Source organism: Neoarius graeffei, chromosome 5 (genome assembly GCF_027579695.1).
Source record: "Neoarius graeffei isolate fNeoGra1 chromosome 5, fNeoGra1.pri, whole genome shotgun sequence".
Lineage (NCBI taxonomy): Eukaryota > Metazoa > Chordata > Actinopteri > Siluriformes > Ariidae > Neoarius > Neoarius graeffei.
Window position 1 is genome coordinate 49,551,580 of NC_083573.1, and position 18,481 is coordinate 49,570,060.

General features: G+C 42.6%; 1 protein-coding gene across 10 annotated transcripts in view; it reads left to right on the forward strand.

Annotated features, from left to right (window-relative positions):
- Positions 1-18,481, forward strand: part of ptk2ab (protein tyrosine kinase 2ab) — a 251,570-nt gene that overhangs the window by 103,321 nt on the left and 129,768 nt on the right. For 7 of the 10 annotated variants that reach the window (XM_060921913.1, XM_060921909.1, XM_060921912.1 and 4 more), the window contains 2 exons: positions 231-460; positions 9,831-9,997. The exons of 2 other annotated variants lie outside the window; for them this stretch is intronic. In XM_060921913.1, coding sequence (XP_060777896.1) covers positions 263-460; positions 9,831-9,997 — 365 coding nt within the window. In that variant the 5' untranslated portion in view covers positions 231-262. Of the gene's footprint in view, positions 1-230; positions 461-9,830; positions 9,998-18,481 lie in introns of those variants that run through there. One more of the 10 variants, XM_060921916.1, reaches the window with a different exon arrangement.

The following is an 18,481-nucleotide window of genomic DNA, read 5'->3' on the forward strand; positions in this document are numbered from 1 at the left end:
CAAATCGCACCCTGTATATATATACATACATATACACACACACACACACACACACAAATTGGTTCAAATAACCAAACAGTCAAGGGCACTTGAGGTATAGCAGGTAAACATGAAACATGTTGAGTTGGACTTGAATACTACAAGCCTGCCTCAATCCAGATTTTGAGATTGCTATCCTTTATGTTCGTTTTATTTATTTATTTATTTATTTATTTCTGTCTTCCCTGCAGAATATGACAGACACCTAGCATCTCCCAACGGCATGGCAACAGGATATCCGGACCCTAATGTAAATAACCATGGCCTGAGTCAGGGGGTGAAACCACGCTTCAGTGGAGGGATGGAGCGGCCGCCTGGGACACTGGAGCGTGTGCTCAAAGTCTTCCACTATTTTGAAAACAGCAGCGAACCCTCCACATGGGCGAGCAACATCAGGCACGGAGATTCCACTGACATCAAGGTGTGTCTATTAGTGGAGCTGATGGAAAAAAATTAGTTTTGATAATAACACCGTAATAGAACTGAAACAAGTGTTTCGACAGAAAACGACTCGTACAGTTTGCCTCACGAGTGTAATTTTACAGAACATTCATCAAGACTTGAGCGATTTACCAACCTGTTTATGGCGCACAAGAAGAATTCACACTCACTGAGCACTTTATTAGGAACACCTGTACACCTACGATACACAGTCAGGCAATTATCCCATCAGCCAATCGTGTGGCAGCAGTGCAAAGCCTAGAATCATGCAGACACCTTCAGATAATGTTCACATGATGGGATCTCGGTGATTTTGGCTGTGGCATGATTTATCGTTGGTGCCAGACGGGCTGCTTTGAGTATTTCTGTAACTGCTGATCTGGGACTTTCATGAACAGCAGTCTAGAGTTTACTCAATAAAGAAAAAACCATCCAGTGAGTGGCAGTTCTGCAGATGGAGACGCCTTATTGATGAGACAGGGTCATGGGAGAATAGCCAGACTGGTTTGAGCTGACAGACAGGCTACGGTAACTCAGATAAGCACTCTGTACTATTGTGCTGAGCAGAAAAGCATCTCCGAATGCACAACATGTCGAACCTTGAGGTGAATGGGCTACAACAGCAGATGATCACATCGGACTCCATTTCTGTCAGCCAAGAACAGAAAGCTGAGGCTGCACTGCAAAAAATGGCCTTTCAAAAATAAGAAATAAAAGATTAAAACAAAGCATATTTGCTTGAATCAGGTGAAAAAATCTGCCAGTGGAACTAGTCAAATTTGACTTGGTAAGATTTCTTAAAGTAAGATGAAAACTCTAACCTGTTTTTAGATGAAATAATTCCAAAATAAGATTGGGGGACTTATTATGCGAGATCTGATTAACTCAAAATAATCAAAATAGTTCTTATAACAAGATCGTACTACTTACATTTAGCCATTCAAGTCATTTTTATTTATTTCATTTTAAGGGTATTTCACTTAAATTCATGACAAAGTCTTAGCAGTAAAAACTGAATTTAAGATAAATATACTAATATTAGGATTGTTAAATTCTACAACTAAGCATTGCTAGCTTAAAAGATTCTCCTTTTGCGACCTGTAATTAGTAAAATACTTTAGATATGAGACCAGAGACTATCTTGAATCAAGTTGACGACACGTGTAGCATCGCAACAAGTTTATTTTTTTTCCCATTTCAACATTCAAACATTAAAACATATCTTAAGATTCCACTTGCGGCACGGTGGTGTAGTGGTTAGCGCTGTCGCCTCACAGCAAGAAGGTCCGGGTTCGAGCCCTGTGGCCGGCGAGGGCCTTTCTGTGTGGAGTTTGCATGTTCTCCCCGTGTCCGCGTGGGTTTCCTCCGGGTGCTCCGGTTTCCCCCACAGTCCAAAGACATGCAGGTTAGGTTAACTGGTGACTCTAAATTGACCGTAGGTGTGAATGTGAGTGTGAATGGTTGTCTGTGTCTATGTGTCAGCCCTGTGATGACCTGGCGACTTGTCCAGGGTGTACCCCGCCTTTCGCCCGTAGTCAGCTGGGATAGGCTCCAGCTTGCCTGCGACCCTGTAGAACAGGATAAAGCGGCTAGAGATGATGAGATGAGATTCCACTTCCCCAGGACCTCAGGCACCAAAATAAATAAATAAATGAAGTCTACGCATTTTGACTTACAGTGCTTACACAACGCCAAAGCAACAATGCAGTGTACGAGGGGTTTACAAGATCAGGCACAAAACAAACAAACCAAAAAACCCCACTGAACTTAACTCACAGCATTCCAAAAAGACCTCACTAAAACACCCTCCACTCACTCATAGCCTTTTTTTGGGGGGCTTTTTTCACCTTTATTGGATAGAACAGTGTAGAGACAGGAAATAAGCGGGAGAGAGAGAGAGATGGGGAGGGATTAGGAAATGACCTCGGGTCAGAATCAAACCCAGGTCCCTGGATTTATGGTATGGCGCCTTATCCACCTGAGCCACAATGCCCCCACGCATAGTCTTTTTGAAGGCACTTGTCTCGTCTAGAGTATGTACAGCATCTAGAAGGATCTCAATCTGAATGACTGAGCAAACATCTCATCTCATCTCATTATCTCAAGCCGCTTTATCCTGTGGGTCGCAGGCAAGCTGGAGCCTATCCCAGCTAACTACGGGTGAAAGGCGGGGTACACCCTGGACAAGTCGCCAGGTCATCACAGGGCTGACACATAGACACAGACAACCATTCACACTCACATTCACACCTACGCTCAATTTAGAGTCACCAGTTAACCTAACCTGCATGTCTTTGGACTGTGGGGGAAACCGGAGCACCCGGAGGAAACCCACGCGGACACGGGGAGAACATGCAAACTCCACACAGAAAGGCCCTCACCGGCCACGGGGCTCAAACCCAGGACCTTCTTGCTGTGAGGCGACAGCGCTAACCACTATACCACCATGCCGCTGACTGAGCAAACAGTCGCAGTAAACTAAGGATATGAAAGGTGACCCAAACGTCTACGCATTTTGACTTACAGTGCTTACACAACGCCAAAGCAACAATGCATTTTGGGGGCACTGACTATTTGTTTGTTTTGTTTGTTTGTTTTTTTGTTTGGTGCCTGATCTTGTAAACCCCTTATACACATAAAAAAAAAAACCTCACGAGTGGGTGGGTGGGAAAAAACAAACCACTGAACTTAACTCACAGCATTCCAAAAAGACCTCACTAAAACACCCTCCACTCACTCATAGCCTTTTTTCACCTTTATTGGATAGGACAGTGTAGAGACAGGAAATAAGCGGGAGAGAGAGAGAGATGGGGAGGGATTAGGAAATGACCTTGGGTCGGAATCAAACTCGGGTCCCTGGATTTATGGTATGGCACCTTATCCACCTGAGCCACAATGCCCCCACTCATAGTCTTTTTGAAGGCACTTGTCTGCCCCCAAAATGCATTGTTGCTTTGGCGTTGTGTAAGCACTGTAAGTCAAAATGCGTAGACGTTTGGGTCACCTTTCATATCCTTAGTTTACTGCGACTGTTTGCTCAGTCATTCAGATTGAGATCCTTCTAGATGCTGTACATACTCTAGACCAGACAAGTGCCTTCAAAAAGACTATGAGTGGGGGCGTTGTGGCTCAGGTGGATAAGGCGCCATACCATAAATCCAGGGACCCGGGTTTGTACAGCATCTAGAAGGATCTCAATCTGAATGACTGAGCAAACAGTCGCAGTAAACTAAGGATATGAAAGGTGACCCAAACGTCTACGCATTTTGACTTACAGTGCTTACACAACGCCAAAGCAACAATGCATTTTGGGGGCACTGACTATTTGTTTGTTTGTTTGTTTGGTGCCTGATCTTGTAAACCCCTTATACACATAAAAAAAACCCTCACGAGTGGGTGGGAAAAAAACAAACCACTGAACTTGTCCTCCACTCACTCATAGCCTTTTTGAAGGCACTTGTGTGGTCTAGAATGTGTACAGCATCTAGAAGGATCTCAATCGTAAAGTTCATTTATTCCCAAAACAAGCATACTTTGTTTTGTTTTTTCTTGAAACAAGATGAACCGCATTTGACAAATGTCCAAAATGTACTTACTTGTTTTAAAAAAAAACTTGTTTTATTTTCAAAGATGCTCTAAATAAAACTTTTTCAAGACATTTTGTCTATACAAGATTTTCAAGATGGACTGTCTAAAAACTAGCCTTTCTAGCTAAATGAGGTTTTGCTTGTTGGGCAGTTATGTCTTGTAAGAAGGGTGGCTAGATGTTTTGACTTGAAAATAGACAAATAAACTTCCTAAGATTTTTATTTTTTGCAGTGTGTAGTGGGCACAGACTCACCAAAACTGGACAGTTGAAGACTGAAAAAGTGTAGCCTGGTCTGATGAGTCTCGTTTTCTGCTGAGGCATACAGACGGTAGGGTCAGAAGGATAGCATGAATCCATGAACCCAGCCTGCCTCGTGTGAACAGTCCAGGCTGGTGGAGGTGGTGTCGTGGTGTGGGGAATGCTTTCTTGGCACTCTCTGGACTCATTAATACCAATCAGTCATTACTTGAATGCCACAGGTTATTTGAGTATTGTCGCTGATCAGGTGCATCCTTTCATGGCCACAATTTGCCGTCTTCTAATGGCTACTTCCAGCACGATAATGTCGCAAAAGTCGTCTCAAACCGGGCTCATGAACATGGCACTGAGTTCAGTGTTCTTCAGTGACCTTCCCAGTCACCAGATCCGAATCCAGTAGAACTCCTTTGGGATGTGGGAGAACAGGAGATGCACAGCAGAAAGGTGCACCTGAAAAATCTGCAGGACTCGTCTGATGTAATCATGTCACATGGACCAGAATCTCAAAGGAACGTTTGCAACACGTTGTGGAATCCATGCCATGAAGAACGGAGGCTGTTTTGAGCGCAAAGGGAGGCACTATCCAGGATTAGTATAGTGTTCTTAATAAAGTGCTCAGTGAATGTACTCTCTGTTGTTGCTAAAATCTGATATGCTGAACAGAGCCGTTATAGCAAGGAAAGCTTGATGTTCCAGACTTGTTCCTAAAATAACATCAAATATAACGGCCCCGCCATTTATACACAATATATTCCTCTTTTCTTTCCACTATATGCAGAGACCGGTATTGCAGTTGTAACCAAGTTTGTTGTAGGACTTACAGACCCCTTTGGTGGTTGTTAACAACGATTTTTTTTTCTCAAAAGCAGAAAAAAAAAGTGCTTAATGGGAAGCAGATGCGAGGTAGTCAGAATGTGGCTGCTTTTGAACAGTGCTGCTTTATGACAAAGACTTAATTCCTAATATTTTCTACATTCGTAATGGAATTAAAAACTGGTGTGTGATGTGACGGTCCCACTTTTACTGGGGATGCACTGTCAAGTCTCAGAAGCCCTTCTCTTAGTCTTTCTATCTCCAAAGCCACAGTGAAGGAAACCAACTTCCTCACTGTCGTAATTAAACAAATATTCATTTATTTATTTATTTAGGGCGGCACGGTGGTGTAGTGGTTAGCAGCACTGTTGCCTCACAGCAAGAAGGTTTCAGGTTTGAGCCTCACGGCCGACGGGGGCCTTTCTGTGTGGAGTTTGCATGTTCTTCCCGTGTCTGTGTGGGTTTCCTCTGGGTGCTCTGGTTTCCCCCACAGTCCAAAGACATGCAGTTTAGGTAAAATGCCCAGTGTTGTACAAGACAGTGCATACTTAAGGCCAATTTATGCTGACAACCCAGTCCTCGCAGATGGCGTCGCAGATGGCGTCTGCGAAGCCCCCCCTTCGCAGACGCTCTGCGCGCACCTCCCAAAAATTGTGACCACCGCAGACAGCCTCGCAGACAGCGTCGCAGACAAGAGGGCTCTGATTGGTCCACTCTACATCCGCTGTACACGCACTTCCGCTTCCCTACTTTCCCGGTTTGGTTTGTTTTCACGACCGCCATTTTTAAAAACACGAGCGAAGATGGAGCAGCACGAAGAGCGGTTGATCGAGGAAGTGAGGAAGTACGGACATCTATACGACTCCAGTTCTAGTCATTATAAGTAACCGGAGGATAAACACTCCACTAACCACACCCACCAACTACTCCTAGCGATTTCGCGACTTCGCGCCCCCTTGCATTGTGGCGGTGAATAACATCGCGCACGCCTATTACTCCCCGCTCAACGATAAATTACAACTGTCTGTGAAAAGCTGTCTGCGAAAGCCTTGTCGCAAGAGCATGCAGAGGCCCTTAGTGCCAGTTCCAAGCCCAGATAGATTGAGAAGGGTTGCGTCAGGAAGGGCATCCGATGTAAAACCTATGCCGAACAGATCTGCTGTGGTGACCCCTAACGGGAGTAGCCAAAAGAAGAAGAAGAAACAAATATTTATTTAGTCTTGATTCAATTTGATTCATAATATTGGGTCCATGATTCAAATTTCCCATTCAAAAAAATACAATGAAATGAAGAAAATTTTATTACCAAAAAATGCAACATTTATTTTCCTATTCTTTATCAACTTAAACATTCCTTTAATTAAATTAATTCAGTTCAATTAAATGTTTATTTAATTAAATTAATTAAACATCCCTTTAATTAAGGTCCACGTTTAATTAAAAAAACACCCTTTTGTTTTATTTTCTTAATAACCAACAATAATTATTTACTCACATTTGTAAAAGTTAGAGTAAAATATAATAGCCTAATAACTAAAATATTCCTCTTATTAAAAATGAAAAAAGTTAATAAAAAACAGACCGTTTCTTAATAAACTTTTGTGAACATTTGTACTTCCTCCATTTGCTTCTCTTTTCTGTAGCTTTTGGCAGTCCATAAAAAGATAACTCCAGTTTCTGGTTGAATCTGTTTGTACAGTCAACTGTAAAACAGCTTTTTCCCATTTTAGATCTGTTTTTTTTTTTTTTTTTGTGTGTGTGTGTGTGTGTGTGGTTCTGTGACATTAGAGCTGTGTTACTTCCACCTAGGGTGAAGTCATATGCATTCCCTCTATTGGAGGTTATTGTTTAAACAAGGCAATTACAGCTTTGAAAAACTAAGATTACGCTGCCTGATAATAATCTTGGTTCTTTTTTTATTTCACTGATTTGAAACGTCTTAAATTTGTACTGCAGTTTATCGTCGCACAATGCATTGCTACATGCCTAGTCTTCTTTAGAGATGGGTATCGTTAGGATTTTTTTGATACTGCTTATTGATACTACTACTACAACCCTGATTCCAAAAAAGTTGGGAAAAAGTACAAATTGTAAATAAAAACGGAATGCAATAATTTACAAATCTCAAAAACTGATATTGTATTCACAATAGAACATAGACAACATATCAAATGTCGAAAGTGAGACATTTTGAAATTTCATGCCAAATATTGGCTCATTTGAAATTTCATGACAGCAACACATCTCAAAAAAGTTGGGACAGGGGCAATAAGAGGCTGGAAAAGTTAAAGGTACAAAAAAGGACCAGCTGGAGGACCAAATTGCAACTCATTAGGTCAGTTGGCAATAGGTCATTAACATGACTGGGTATAAAAAGAGCATCTTGGAGTGGCAGCGGCTCTCAGAAGTAAAGATGGGAAGAGGATCACCAATCCCCCTAATTCTGCGCCGACAAATAGTGGAGCAATATCAGAAAGGAGTTCGACAGTGTAAAATTGCAAAGAGTTTGAGCATATCATCATCTACAGTGCATAATATCATCCAAAGATTCAGAGAATCTGGAAGAATCTCTGTGCGTAAGGGTCAAGGCCGGAAAACCATACTGGGTGCCCATGATCTTCGGGCCCTTAGACGGCACTGCATCACATACAGGCATGCTTCTGTATTGGAAATCACAAAATGGGCTCAGGAATATTTCCAGAGAACATTATCTGTGAACACAATTCACCGTGCCATCCACCGTTGCCAGCTAAAACTCTATAGGTCAAAGAAGAAGCCGTATCTAAACATGATCCAGAAGCGCAGACATCTTCTCTGGGCCAAGGCTCATTTAAAATGGACTGTGGCAAAGTGGAAAACTGTTCTGTGGTCAGACGAATCAAAATTTGAAGTTCTTTATGGAAATCAGGGACGCCGTGTCATTCGGACTAAAGAGGAGAAGGACGACCCAAGTTGTTATCAGCGCTCAGTTCAGAAGCCTGCATCTCTGATGGTATGGGGTTGCATTAGTGCGTGTGGCATGGGCAGCTTACACATCTGGAAAGACACCATCAATGCTGAAAGGTATATCCAGGTTCTAGAGCAACATATGCTCCCATCCAGACGACGTCTCTTTCAGGGAAGACCTTGCATTTTCCAACATGACAATGCCAAACCACATACTGCATCAATTACAGCATCATGGCTGCGTAGAAGAAGGGTCCGGGTACTGAACTGGCCAGCCTGCAGTCCAGATCTTTCACCCATAGAAAACATTTGGTGCATCATAAAACGGAAGATACGACAAAAAAGACCTAAGACAGTTGAGCAACTAGAATCCTACATTAGACAAGAATGGGTTAACATTCCTATCCCTAAACTTGAGCAACTTGTCTCCTCAGTCCCCAGACGTTTACAGACTGTTGTAAAGAGAAAAGGGGATGTCTCACAGTGGTAAACATGGCCTTGTCCCAACTTTTTTGAGATGTGTTGTTGTCATGAAATTTAAAAATCACCTAATTTTTCTCTTTAAATGATACATTTTCTCAGTTTAAACATTTGATATGTCATCTATGTTCTATTCTGAATAAAATATGGAATTTTGAAACTTCCACATCGTTGCATTCCGTTTTTATTTACAATTTGTACTTTGTCCCAACTTTTTTGGAATCAGGGTTGTATATTATTCTCCATAATTTGTTGCAAAAAAAATAAAGACATAATATGAAAAGATATGAAAAGTTTCAACAGTTACTTTATTATTCCTTTTTTTTTTTGCAGAAAAAGTTCGATTGTTTCCTGAGTTTCTCAAGTGTACTGTGCTCATCTCTCTACAGTTGAAAATATTAACAACCATTTTATATGAACAACCTTTACACGCAACTACATTTTTATATGTCGCATTTAGCCACGTTTAGTAGTGAGTCTACACTTTTTAAACGTTTCGTCCTGTCAGCCATGACTGGAAAGCACAGATTGAAACTCGACATTTGAAACGGTGAAGGTAAGGGTTAGGGTTAACCAATCAGAGGCATGCGAATGCTTTTGCCACACAGAGCAGAGCGTCCCTCCCGCCCACCCTGTGCCTCTCGCTGTAATGTAACATAAATACGGATAGCAGCACAGTTTGCCCAGGAGCTATCAGTATTTCGGTACTGGCCAGTCAAGAAATGGTACCAGTTTAGTACCAGTTCTCGATACCCATCCCTAGTCTTCATTACTGATCATAATTCATCTAGACTGCAAGCGAAGCGAGTTGGGTAGTTATTTAGCTGATTGCACATTGCTTTTTTTTTTTCATATCAGCACAAAATGTGCACAGGCCAGCACTTTATTATTATTATTATTATTTTTTTTTTTTTTTTAAAGAAAACATATCAAGCTCCTTAGAGAGGATCAGTCGCCAGCTCATGTTTCTCTGCTTCTCTTTCTGACTCTATGACACCGTCTCTGCTCGTTTGCTTCATTTTTCTCTCCAGTGCACTCTCTCTGACGCTTGACACGCTCACAAGCTCTTCGCTGTAATCGGTTTGAAGCGGCTTAAATTCTGCCTCAGTCGAATATACTGTACGTTCAATAAAATCCAAACTACAAATTATTTTAGCCAGTAAATACCTGACGTGTAGCACAAAAATGGAACCATTTGAATACACATTCACACATTTTAAACCTTTTTAAAAAGCCTTTTTTTTTAAACCTTTAAATATTTTAGGGGATCATCCAAAAGATTGTGGACATCCACAAGGTGAGGTGTGTTGCATGTTTTGGCTTGCGCCTCAGCCACCTGAAGACGGGCGAGGTTCACTGGCTCCACCCGGACATGGGCGTCTCACACGTGAGGGAGCGATATGAGCGCCGCCACCCACAGGACGAGTGGAGGTGAGTCAGAATTTCACAGCTGCCGGCTTGACAGACGATTCGTACGGTTTGTGTGCGTGTTTCCTTCTGCATACAGTAATGTCTGGGAATAGCTGGGAATTAAGCTAATTTGATTTGTGTTATAGTCAGTAATACTCAGTAAGCCCTCGACTTTGAGCACTTAAACTGCGCTAATACTATGTGAGAATCCTAGTCTGTTGGAGATTTCCCCAGTGCCTGCACTGTTCTTATTAGTGCTGAATATGACATTTACTTTTAATTCAGTTGTGTTAAATTGAGCGTGGAGTGGGAAGGAGAACTGTGGAATCTATAAAGTCTGAATGAAATCCTTATCTATATGAGTAGAACAGTGGTGGCTGGGAGATTTAAAATAGGGGATCAAAAGGCTTTTCCATAATCAGGTCGATACAGTGAGGGTGGCACGGTGGTGTAGTGGTTAGCACGGTCGCCTCACAGCAAGAAGGTCCGGGTTCGAGCCCAGTGGCCGGCGAGGGCCTTTCTGTGTGGACTTTGCATGTTCTCCCCGTGTCCACGTGGGTTTCCTCCGGGTGCTCCGGTTTCCCCCACAGTCCAAAGACATGCAGGTTAGGCTAATTGGTGGCTCCGTAGGTGTGAATGGTTGTGTGTGTCTCTATGTGTCAGCTCTGCGATGATCTGTACCCCACCTCTTGCCCATAGTCAGCTGGGATAGGCTCCAGCTTGCATGCGACCCTGCACAGGATAAGCGGTTATGGATAATGGATGGACATTAGCAGTGCCTGCCATGTTGTGCTAACAAGAAGCTAAGCTACTAACTCATCTCATCTCATTATCTCTAGCCCCTTTATCCTGTTCTACAGGGTCGCAGGCAAGCTGGAGCCTATCCCAGCTGACTACGGGCGAAAGGCGGGGTACACCCTGGACAAGTCGCCAGGTCATCACAGGGCTGACACATAGACACAGACAACCATTCACACTCACATTCACACCTACGCTCAATTTAGAGTCACCAGTTAACCTAACCTGCATGTCTTTGGACTGTGGGGGAAACCGGAGCACCCGGAGGAAACCCACGCGGACACGGGGAGAACATGCAAACTCCACACAGAAAGGCCCTCGCCGGCCACGGGGCTCGAACCCGGACCTTCTTGCTGTGAGGCGACAGTGCTAACCACTACACCACCGTGCCGCCCTAAGCTACTAACTAGCAAGCAAAATTTCATCTCATCTCATCATCTCTAGCTGCTTTATCCTGTTCTGCAGGCAAGCTGGAGCCTATCCCAGCTGACTATGGGCGAAAGGCGGGGTACGTTCACATTCACACCTACGGTCAATTTAGAGTCACCAGTTAACCTAACCTGCATGTCTTTGGACTGTGGGGGAAACCGGAGCACCCGGAGGAAACCCACACGGACACGGGGAGAACATGCAAACTCCGCACAGAAAGGCCCTCGTTGGCCGCGGGGCTCGAACCCGGACCTTCTTGCTGTGAGGCGACAGCGCTAACCACTACACCATCTTGCCGCCCCTTTTTGCGACATACTGAAGACATTTGGATTTGACGTCAAAAGATGATTGAGAAGATGGATCAGAATTTCTGTTTTCATTTCCTGATATTTACATCTAGATGTGTTAAACAACTTTGAACATGGCAGACCACTCTATTTGTAGGTAAGCAAAAGTCTAAGAACAGATATTTGTGAAGATACTCAGTCATCCAGGTACATAGTAATCTGTGGTTGGTAGAAGAGAGCAACTGGACTTGCTTGAAAAGTCTTGAAGACGTTTCACCTCTCGTCCGAAAGGCATCCTCAGTTCTGTCTGTCTAATAGGGAGTATCAAGTATTTATCCTCTCATGGATCATCATAGAATCTGAATCAGAATGCTGATGGCTGCATTGTAGGTGGCTGATAGATGTCATAGACACCCACCTCTGTTCAGTGGTGGTCGTTCCAGGTTGACAAAAATGAACGATCCTCTCTGGCTAAGATGTCTGCCAGTTTTCTGGAAGTCCTCTCATACTCCCGCACCAGTCGAAGGGAACTCATCCCAAAGTGCGTAGAAACATATCTGTGAAGATACTCAGTCATCCAGGTACATAGTAATCTGTGGTTGGTAGAAGAGAGCAACTGGACTTGCTTGAAAAGTCTTGAAGACTTTGGGATGAGTTCCCTTCGACTGGTGCGGGAGTATGAGAGGACTGCCAGAAAACTGGCAGACATCTTAGCCAGAGAGGATCGTTCATTTTTGTCAACCTGGAACGACCACCACTGAACAGAGGTGGGTGTCTATGACATCTATCAGCCACACTGTAAAAAAGAATAGTTGAGAATACTTGAAATTTCAAGGCAACAGTCTGCATTAATAATTTTATGTTTTGCCAATGATGTGCCCATGATAATCCAAACTATGATAACACTGTTATCTTTATTAAGAATTCTTAATTAAGTCAATTTTCAATTCCTCATTCTGCCAACATAGATTTCTCTTTTTGCTGAACAGTGGCATTCACAGTAGTACAAAAAGGCAATTGAGGTTCTCACAATTTTTGGGGGGGGCTTTTTTCACCTTTATTTGGATAGGACAGTGTAGAGACAGGAAATGAGCAGGAGGGATCAGGAAATGACCTCAGGTCAGAATCAAACCCAGGCCCCCGGATTTATGGTATAGCGCCTTATCCACCTGAGCCACGACAACATGAACTTCAACCGGAGAGAGAACCACATTGCCCAGCCCTTGCATTTGGGAGAGGAAACCACGTGTCTTGGTCATTCAGAGCATGCGCTGAATAAACACCTGTGACAATTATGTATTTTCAATTCAGATTATTCACTATTGTATATTTACACATCATTGAGGTGCACCCTATCAGTTTGATATGGATTTTTCTTGATGTGGATAATTCTAAAAAATAGAATTATGCTTTGTTCAAGTAATTCCATATTCACAATTGAATGGACAAGAAAATATGAATAATTATTAACGAACAGAAAAATCCACATCAAACTGATAGGGTGCACCTCAATGATGTGTAAATATGCAATAGTGAATAATCTGAATTGAAAATAGATAATTGGCACAGGTGTTTATTCAGCGCATGCTCTTAATGACCAAGACATGGGGTTTCCTCTCCCAAATGCAAGGGCTGGGCAATGTGGTTGTCTCTCCGGTTGAAGATCATGTTGTCGTGGCTCAGGTGGATAAGGTGCCATACCATAAATCCGGGGACCTGGGTTTGATTCTGACCTGAGGTCATTTCCGTCTCTCTCTCCCGCTCATTTTCTGTCTCTACACTGTCCTATCCAAATAAAGGTAAAAAAAGCCCCCCCCAAAAATTGTGAGAACCTCAATTGCCTTTTTGTACTACTGTGAATGCCACTGTTCAGCAAAAAGAGAAATCTATGTTGGCAGAATGAGGAATTGAAAATTGACTTAATTAAGAATTCTTAATAAAGATAACAGTGTTATCATAGTTTGGATTATCATGGGCATACATCGTTGGCAAAACATAAAATTCTTAATGCAGACTGTTGCCTTGAAATTTCAAGTATTCTCGACTATTCTTTTTTTACAGTGCACCTACAATGCAGCCATCAGCATTCTGATTCGGATTCTATGATGATCCATGAGAGGATAAATACTTGATACTCCCTATTAGACAGACAGAACTGAGGATGCCTTTCGGACGAGAGGCGAAACGTCTTCAAGACTTTTCAAGCAAGTCCAGTTGCTCTCTTCTACCAACCACAGATTTCTAAGAACAGATAGTTTTAAAGTCAATAACACTTACTATTTGGAAGCCGTTCCCTTGGTTGAAATAACCACATCAAGCTGGTGACCCTTGCTTTCTTCTTTTGCGATGCTTTTCCTGGTTTGTACCAAATCTCCTTTCAAGTTGTTTGTTTGTTTTGTGGGGTTTCTCCCTTCAGTCTCCTCATCACGAGGTGAAATACATGCTCAGTTCGGTTAAAGTCTGCTGAGTGACTTTACCATTGACAGTAAAAACAGTGGGCGGAGCCACACTTTAATTGGAGAAGTGTGAAGCCAGATTGTCGCTACTTCCTGCTGAGTCTCTCGCTGACCATTTGTCTACTGCACAGCAAAAGGCTCAGTGTTGATGATGCAAGGTGGTGTGAAGCAACGGGTAGCCTTACTGTCTATGGAACAGTCCTTCTGGTACACTTTCTGATTTTGAATGTCACTTTGGTGTGTTTTTTCCAAGTACAGTCAATTTTGGCAAGTGTTCTGATTTACCGAGCTCTTTAAGCTCTTTATGGCATCAACGAAGCTGACTTTATGTTAAAACTGTTAATGTTATAGTCATGTTGTCTGTTGTTGCCCAAATGAGGATGGGTTCCCTTTTGAGTCTGGTTCCTCTCGAGGTTTCTTCCTCGTGTCGTCTGAGGGAGTTTTTCCTCGCCACCGCCGCCACAGGCTTGCTCACTGGGGATAGATTAGGGATAAAATTAGCTCATGTTTTAATTCGTTCAAATTCTGTAAAGCTGCTTTGCGACAATGTTTATTGTCAAAAGCACTATACAAATACAACACGTGACTTGACTTGACTTTAAGCAGTACTGCTTGGTACTGATACTGATGGCCGAATAGGTTTTTCAGATTTCCCTGAGATTTTCTTATCCAGACAATACAGTTGTGCAGCGGTATGATACGGGTTTGTGACATCATTTTTTATCCCCCACTGGCTGAAAGGCCTGAAGGGGGATTATGTCATGGTGATGTCCGTCCGTCCATCCGTCTCGGGAAGGGTGCTCAGTGCTCACCTTCTGAAATCAACTCCTCTCAATTTTTGGAGGAATTCCACAAAACTTGGCAGGATTGTTTGTTATATGACGGTACTATGCATATTGTAATTTTGTTAATTTTGGTCACGTTTTACCGGAGTTACAGCCCTTGATGAACAAAACTATACTTTGACAATTTCATGAGAGTGTGTTTTCCTTCTGAAATCAACTCCTCTCACAATTTTTGGAGGAACTTCACGGAACTTGGCAAAAGGCATCGTTATATGTCGGCCGTACGCATATTGTAATTTTGTTCAGTTCAGTCGCATTTTTATCATCATCATCATCCTTCGGCAACCGAGGCCGGGATGTCGGCAACAATAGCATGCCACACAGCACGGTCTCTCATGGCCTGATTCAGTTCACCAACTTTGATACCCGAGTCCTTTGATAGCATTTGCGGGTATGTCGTTTTGCGGTTACGGATCAGGAGACTTTGGTTCCATAGCAGAAGAGTTGAGATGACCTCGCTCTCTGCTCTTAAGCAGTGTCCGGCAAACTGGAGACGTCGACGCATTAGAGTATCTGAAATAGAGGGTAGGTTTCCATAAATTCTCTCTTTTGTTGCGTGCTCGGACCAATGAATATTCTTCACTCAGCAAAGAAGGCTCGTATATGTCCCGTCCAGTCTTCTTTGAGTTGATTTTGTTAGAGTCCAGGTTTCCCCGCATTTTACCAGAGTTGTGGCCCTTGATTAACAACCTTGTACTTTCGCAATTTCATGAAGGTGTGCTTGCCTTCTGACATCAACTCCTCTGACAATTTTTGGATGAATTTCTCAAAATTTGGCGAAAGGCCTTGCTATATGACGGTAATATGCGTATTGCGATTCAATTTTGTTTGTGAAAATTTTACCAGAGTTATGCCCTTGATTATTAACAAACTTGTACTTTGGCAATTTCATCAAGGTGTGCTTACTTTCTGAAATCAACTTCCCTCACAATTTTTGGAGGAATTTCACGAAACTTGACAGGATTCTTTGTTATATGTCGGTAATACGCGTATTGTAATTTTGTTCAATTCAGTCGCATTTTACCAGAGTTATGGCACAGTTGCCAGTGGAGGATATTGTGCTCTCAGAGCACTCTTGTTAGCATAGTTGGAGAAAAACTTTTTTATTACACGGCCATAAAGTGAGTTATAATGTTTTGGAGCTGGTCATATAGTGTTGTGTCTCTGTAGAAAATAACAACGGGACAGAATGATTCAGATGTAAAGTTATTTGATGTAAAAAAAAAAAAAAGGCTGAGAATGAATGGAAGCCAGCGGAAGGCTAATGCTAGCTGAGCCTCTCACACCCACATGGGGGATATGTATTCAGAATGCTCAATTACCCCCTTGGACTTGACTGGTGTAAAACCTTCTGATTTTGTGATGAAGTCCTTTGTTGTGTTGGCTGGGTCTTTTGCGTCACTGTCTTGCTACATGAAGTTCTTTCCCTATTAGACTGGATGCATCTCTCTGTAAATTGTCAGACAGCATGTTTCTGTCAGAGGTGGACAAAGTACCCAATGTCATTACTTAAGTCAAAGTACAGATCCCACTGGTCAAATGTTACTCCGATACAAGTGAAACACTACGTTCAGACTGCAACCTGAAACGACCCATATCCGATTTGTTGTGAAATCCGATTTTTTTGTTAGGCCGTTTGCATTACCAATTATATGAGACTTGTATGCGATCTCCAATATGAACAGAAAACGACCCAAAAGTGTCCCGCATGCGCAAATTGACACGTAATAAGCACATCTACGTAATACGTAAACAAAAAAAAAGCGCACTCTTCAAGTTTGCAAGTAAAGCATGGAGATGAGGCGAGACCTGGCGATGTGGTTTTTGTGGCGGCGGCGGAACTCACACAATAATCTGATTAATGTGGGCAGCAGACTAATGAGACCGAAGGTGTCAAATTACTGGAAATTTCCAGAACAATCTTATAATCTTGTAATACAGGATGGTTTAACATCCAGGTCCCTACCAAATCCACCATTAGCTTGATCAATTCTATAAAAGTCTATTTAAATTCTGAAAACTGTACAAATGTTGTTGTTTTCCACCAAAGAGGCGGGATTAGCCAATGCAGAATAGTGACGTTTGTCTCTTGTTGATGACGTGTAGGTGACCTGTCCGGTCAGACTGCAGTCGCATGTGAAAATATCGGATATGCATCGGAATTAGGACCACATATCCAAGCGGCCTGGGTCGCATGTGAAAAAATCGGATCTGTGTCGTTCAGATTGTCAATAACAAATCGGATACAGGTCGCATATGGGCAAAAAAATCGGATATGGGTCGTTTCAGGGTGCAGTCTGAACATAGTCAAAGTTGTCCAGTCAAATTTTTACTTAAGTTAAAGTACTGAAGTATTTGCTTTTAAAAATACTTAAGAATTAAAAGTACATTTTCGGTCAAGGGGCGGCACAGTGGTGTAGTGGTTAGCGCTGTCTCCTCACAGCAAGAAGGTCCGGGTTCGAGCCCTGTGGCTGGCGAGGGCCTTTCTGTGTGGAGTTTGCATGTTGTCCGCGTGGGTTTCCTCCGGGTGCTCCGGTTTCCCCCAAAGACATGCAGGTTAGGTTAACTGGTGACTCTAAATTGACCGTAGGTGTGAATGGTTGTCTATGTGTCACCCTGTGATGACCTGGCGACTTGTCCAGGGTGTACCCCGCCTTTCGCCCGTAGTCAGCTGGGATAGGCTCCAGCTTGCCTGCGACCCTGTAGAACAGGATAAAGCGGCTACAGATAATGAGATGAGATTTTCGGTCAACACGTTGTATTATTGCCACACCACTTATAATACCTCATGCCTCTGAAACAACCGACTGGATTTACTGACTAACTTGTAGAACCTGTAGAGCTGAAGCTCCACCTGACATGCTAGCAAACTCTTTTCGAACTCGAAATCATATTGGGTAGCTAACGCTACTAGAAAAGAAAGCTTTCTACATTCTGTTTATTTGGCAAGATTATGCTAAAGTTAACATTATTCATGTTAGCGTAACTCTGTATTTACATGCTAGCTAACAGTGTCCAAGTTAACTAGCTATGTGTTATCATTAGCTGTGGAGAAGGCGATGGCAACTTGGTGGGCAAATCCATAGAAAGTCATTTGACTAACCAGACCGCATAGCTATTGCAACGTTATCGCTAGCTCTGAAAGCACAGACAACTTCACTGCAAGCTTTCTCTTGGAATAAAACGTTTATATCCCTCAATATGCTTCCGCAGGTTGGACGGCGAGTTTTTGTAGGCCGTGATGTGGTTCGTTTTCGGCAAACAAAGCAAGCATTTGAAACGAAATGACTTTAATTTTTTCAGAAAACTGAAACATGGGTTCTAGCTATAGCCATGAGTGCGTGCATTCCCCAGAAGAACCGCCTCCTTCCACTCTACCATCAACTGATCGTGTTCAAATTATACTACTGAGAAATTGAACTTGATTTTATTCAGTCTATGGACGTGACGTGACCCTAGTGATTACTGAGACAGCCTGCGGTAAAATAACAACCAGTCATGTTTTATAAAGGAAAACAAAAAACATCCACTTTCAAAGCTGCTTCATAGTAATGAGTAACGAGGACCTTGATAGAAATGTAGTGGAGTGAAAAGTACGATATTTGTCTTTCAAATGTAATGAAGTTAAAGTCGCAAGTTTCCAAAAAAAAAAACCCAATACTCAAGTAAAGTACAGATACCCAAAAAGTG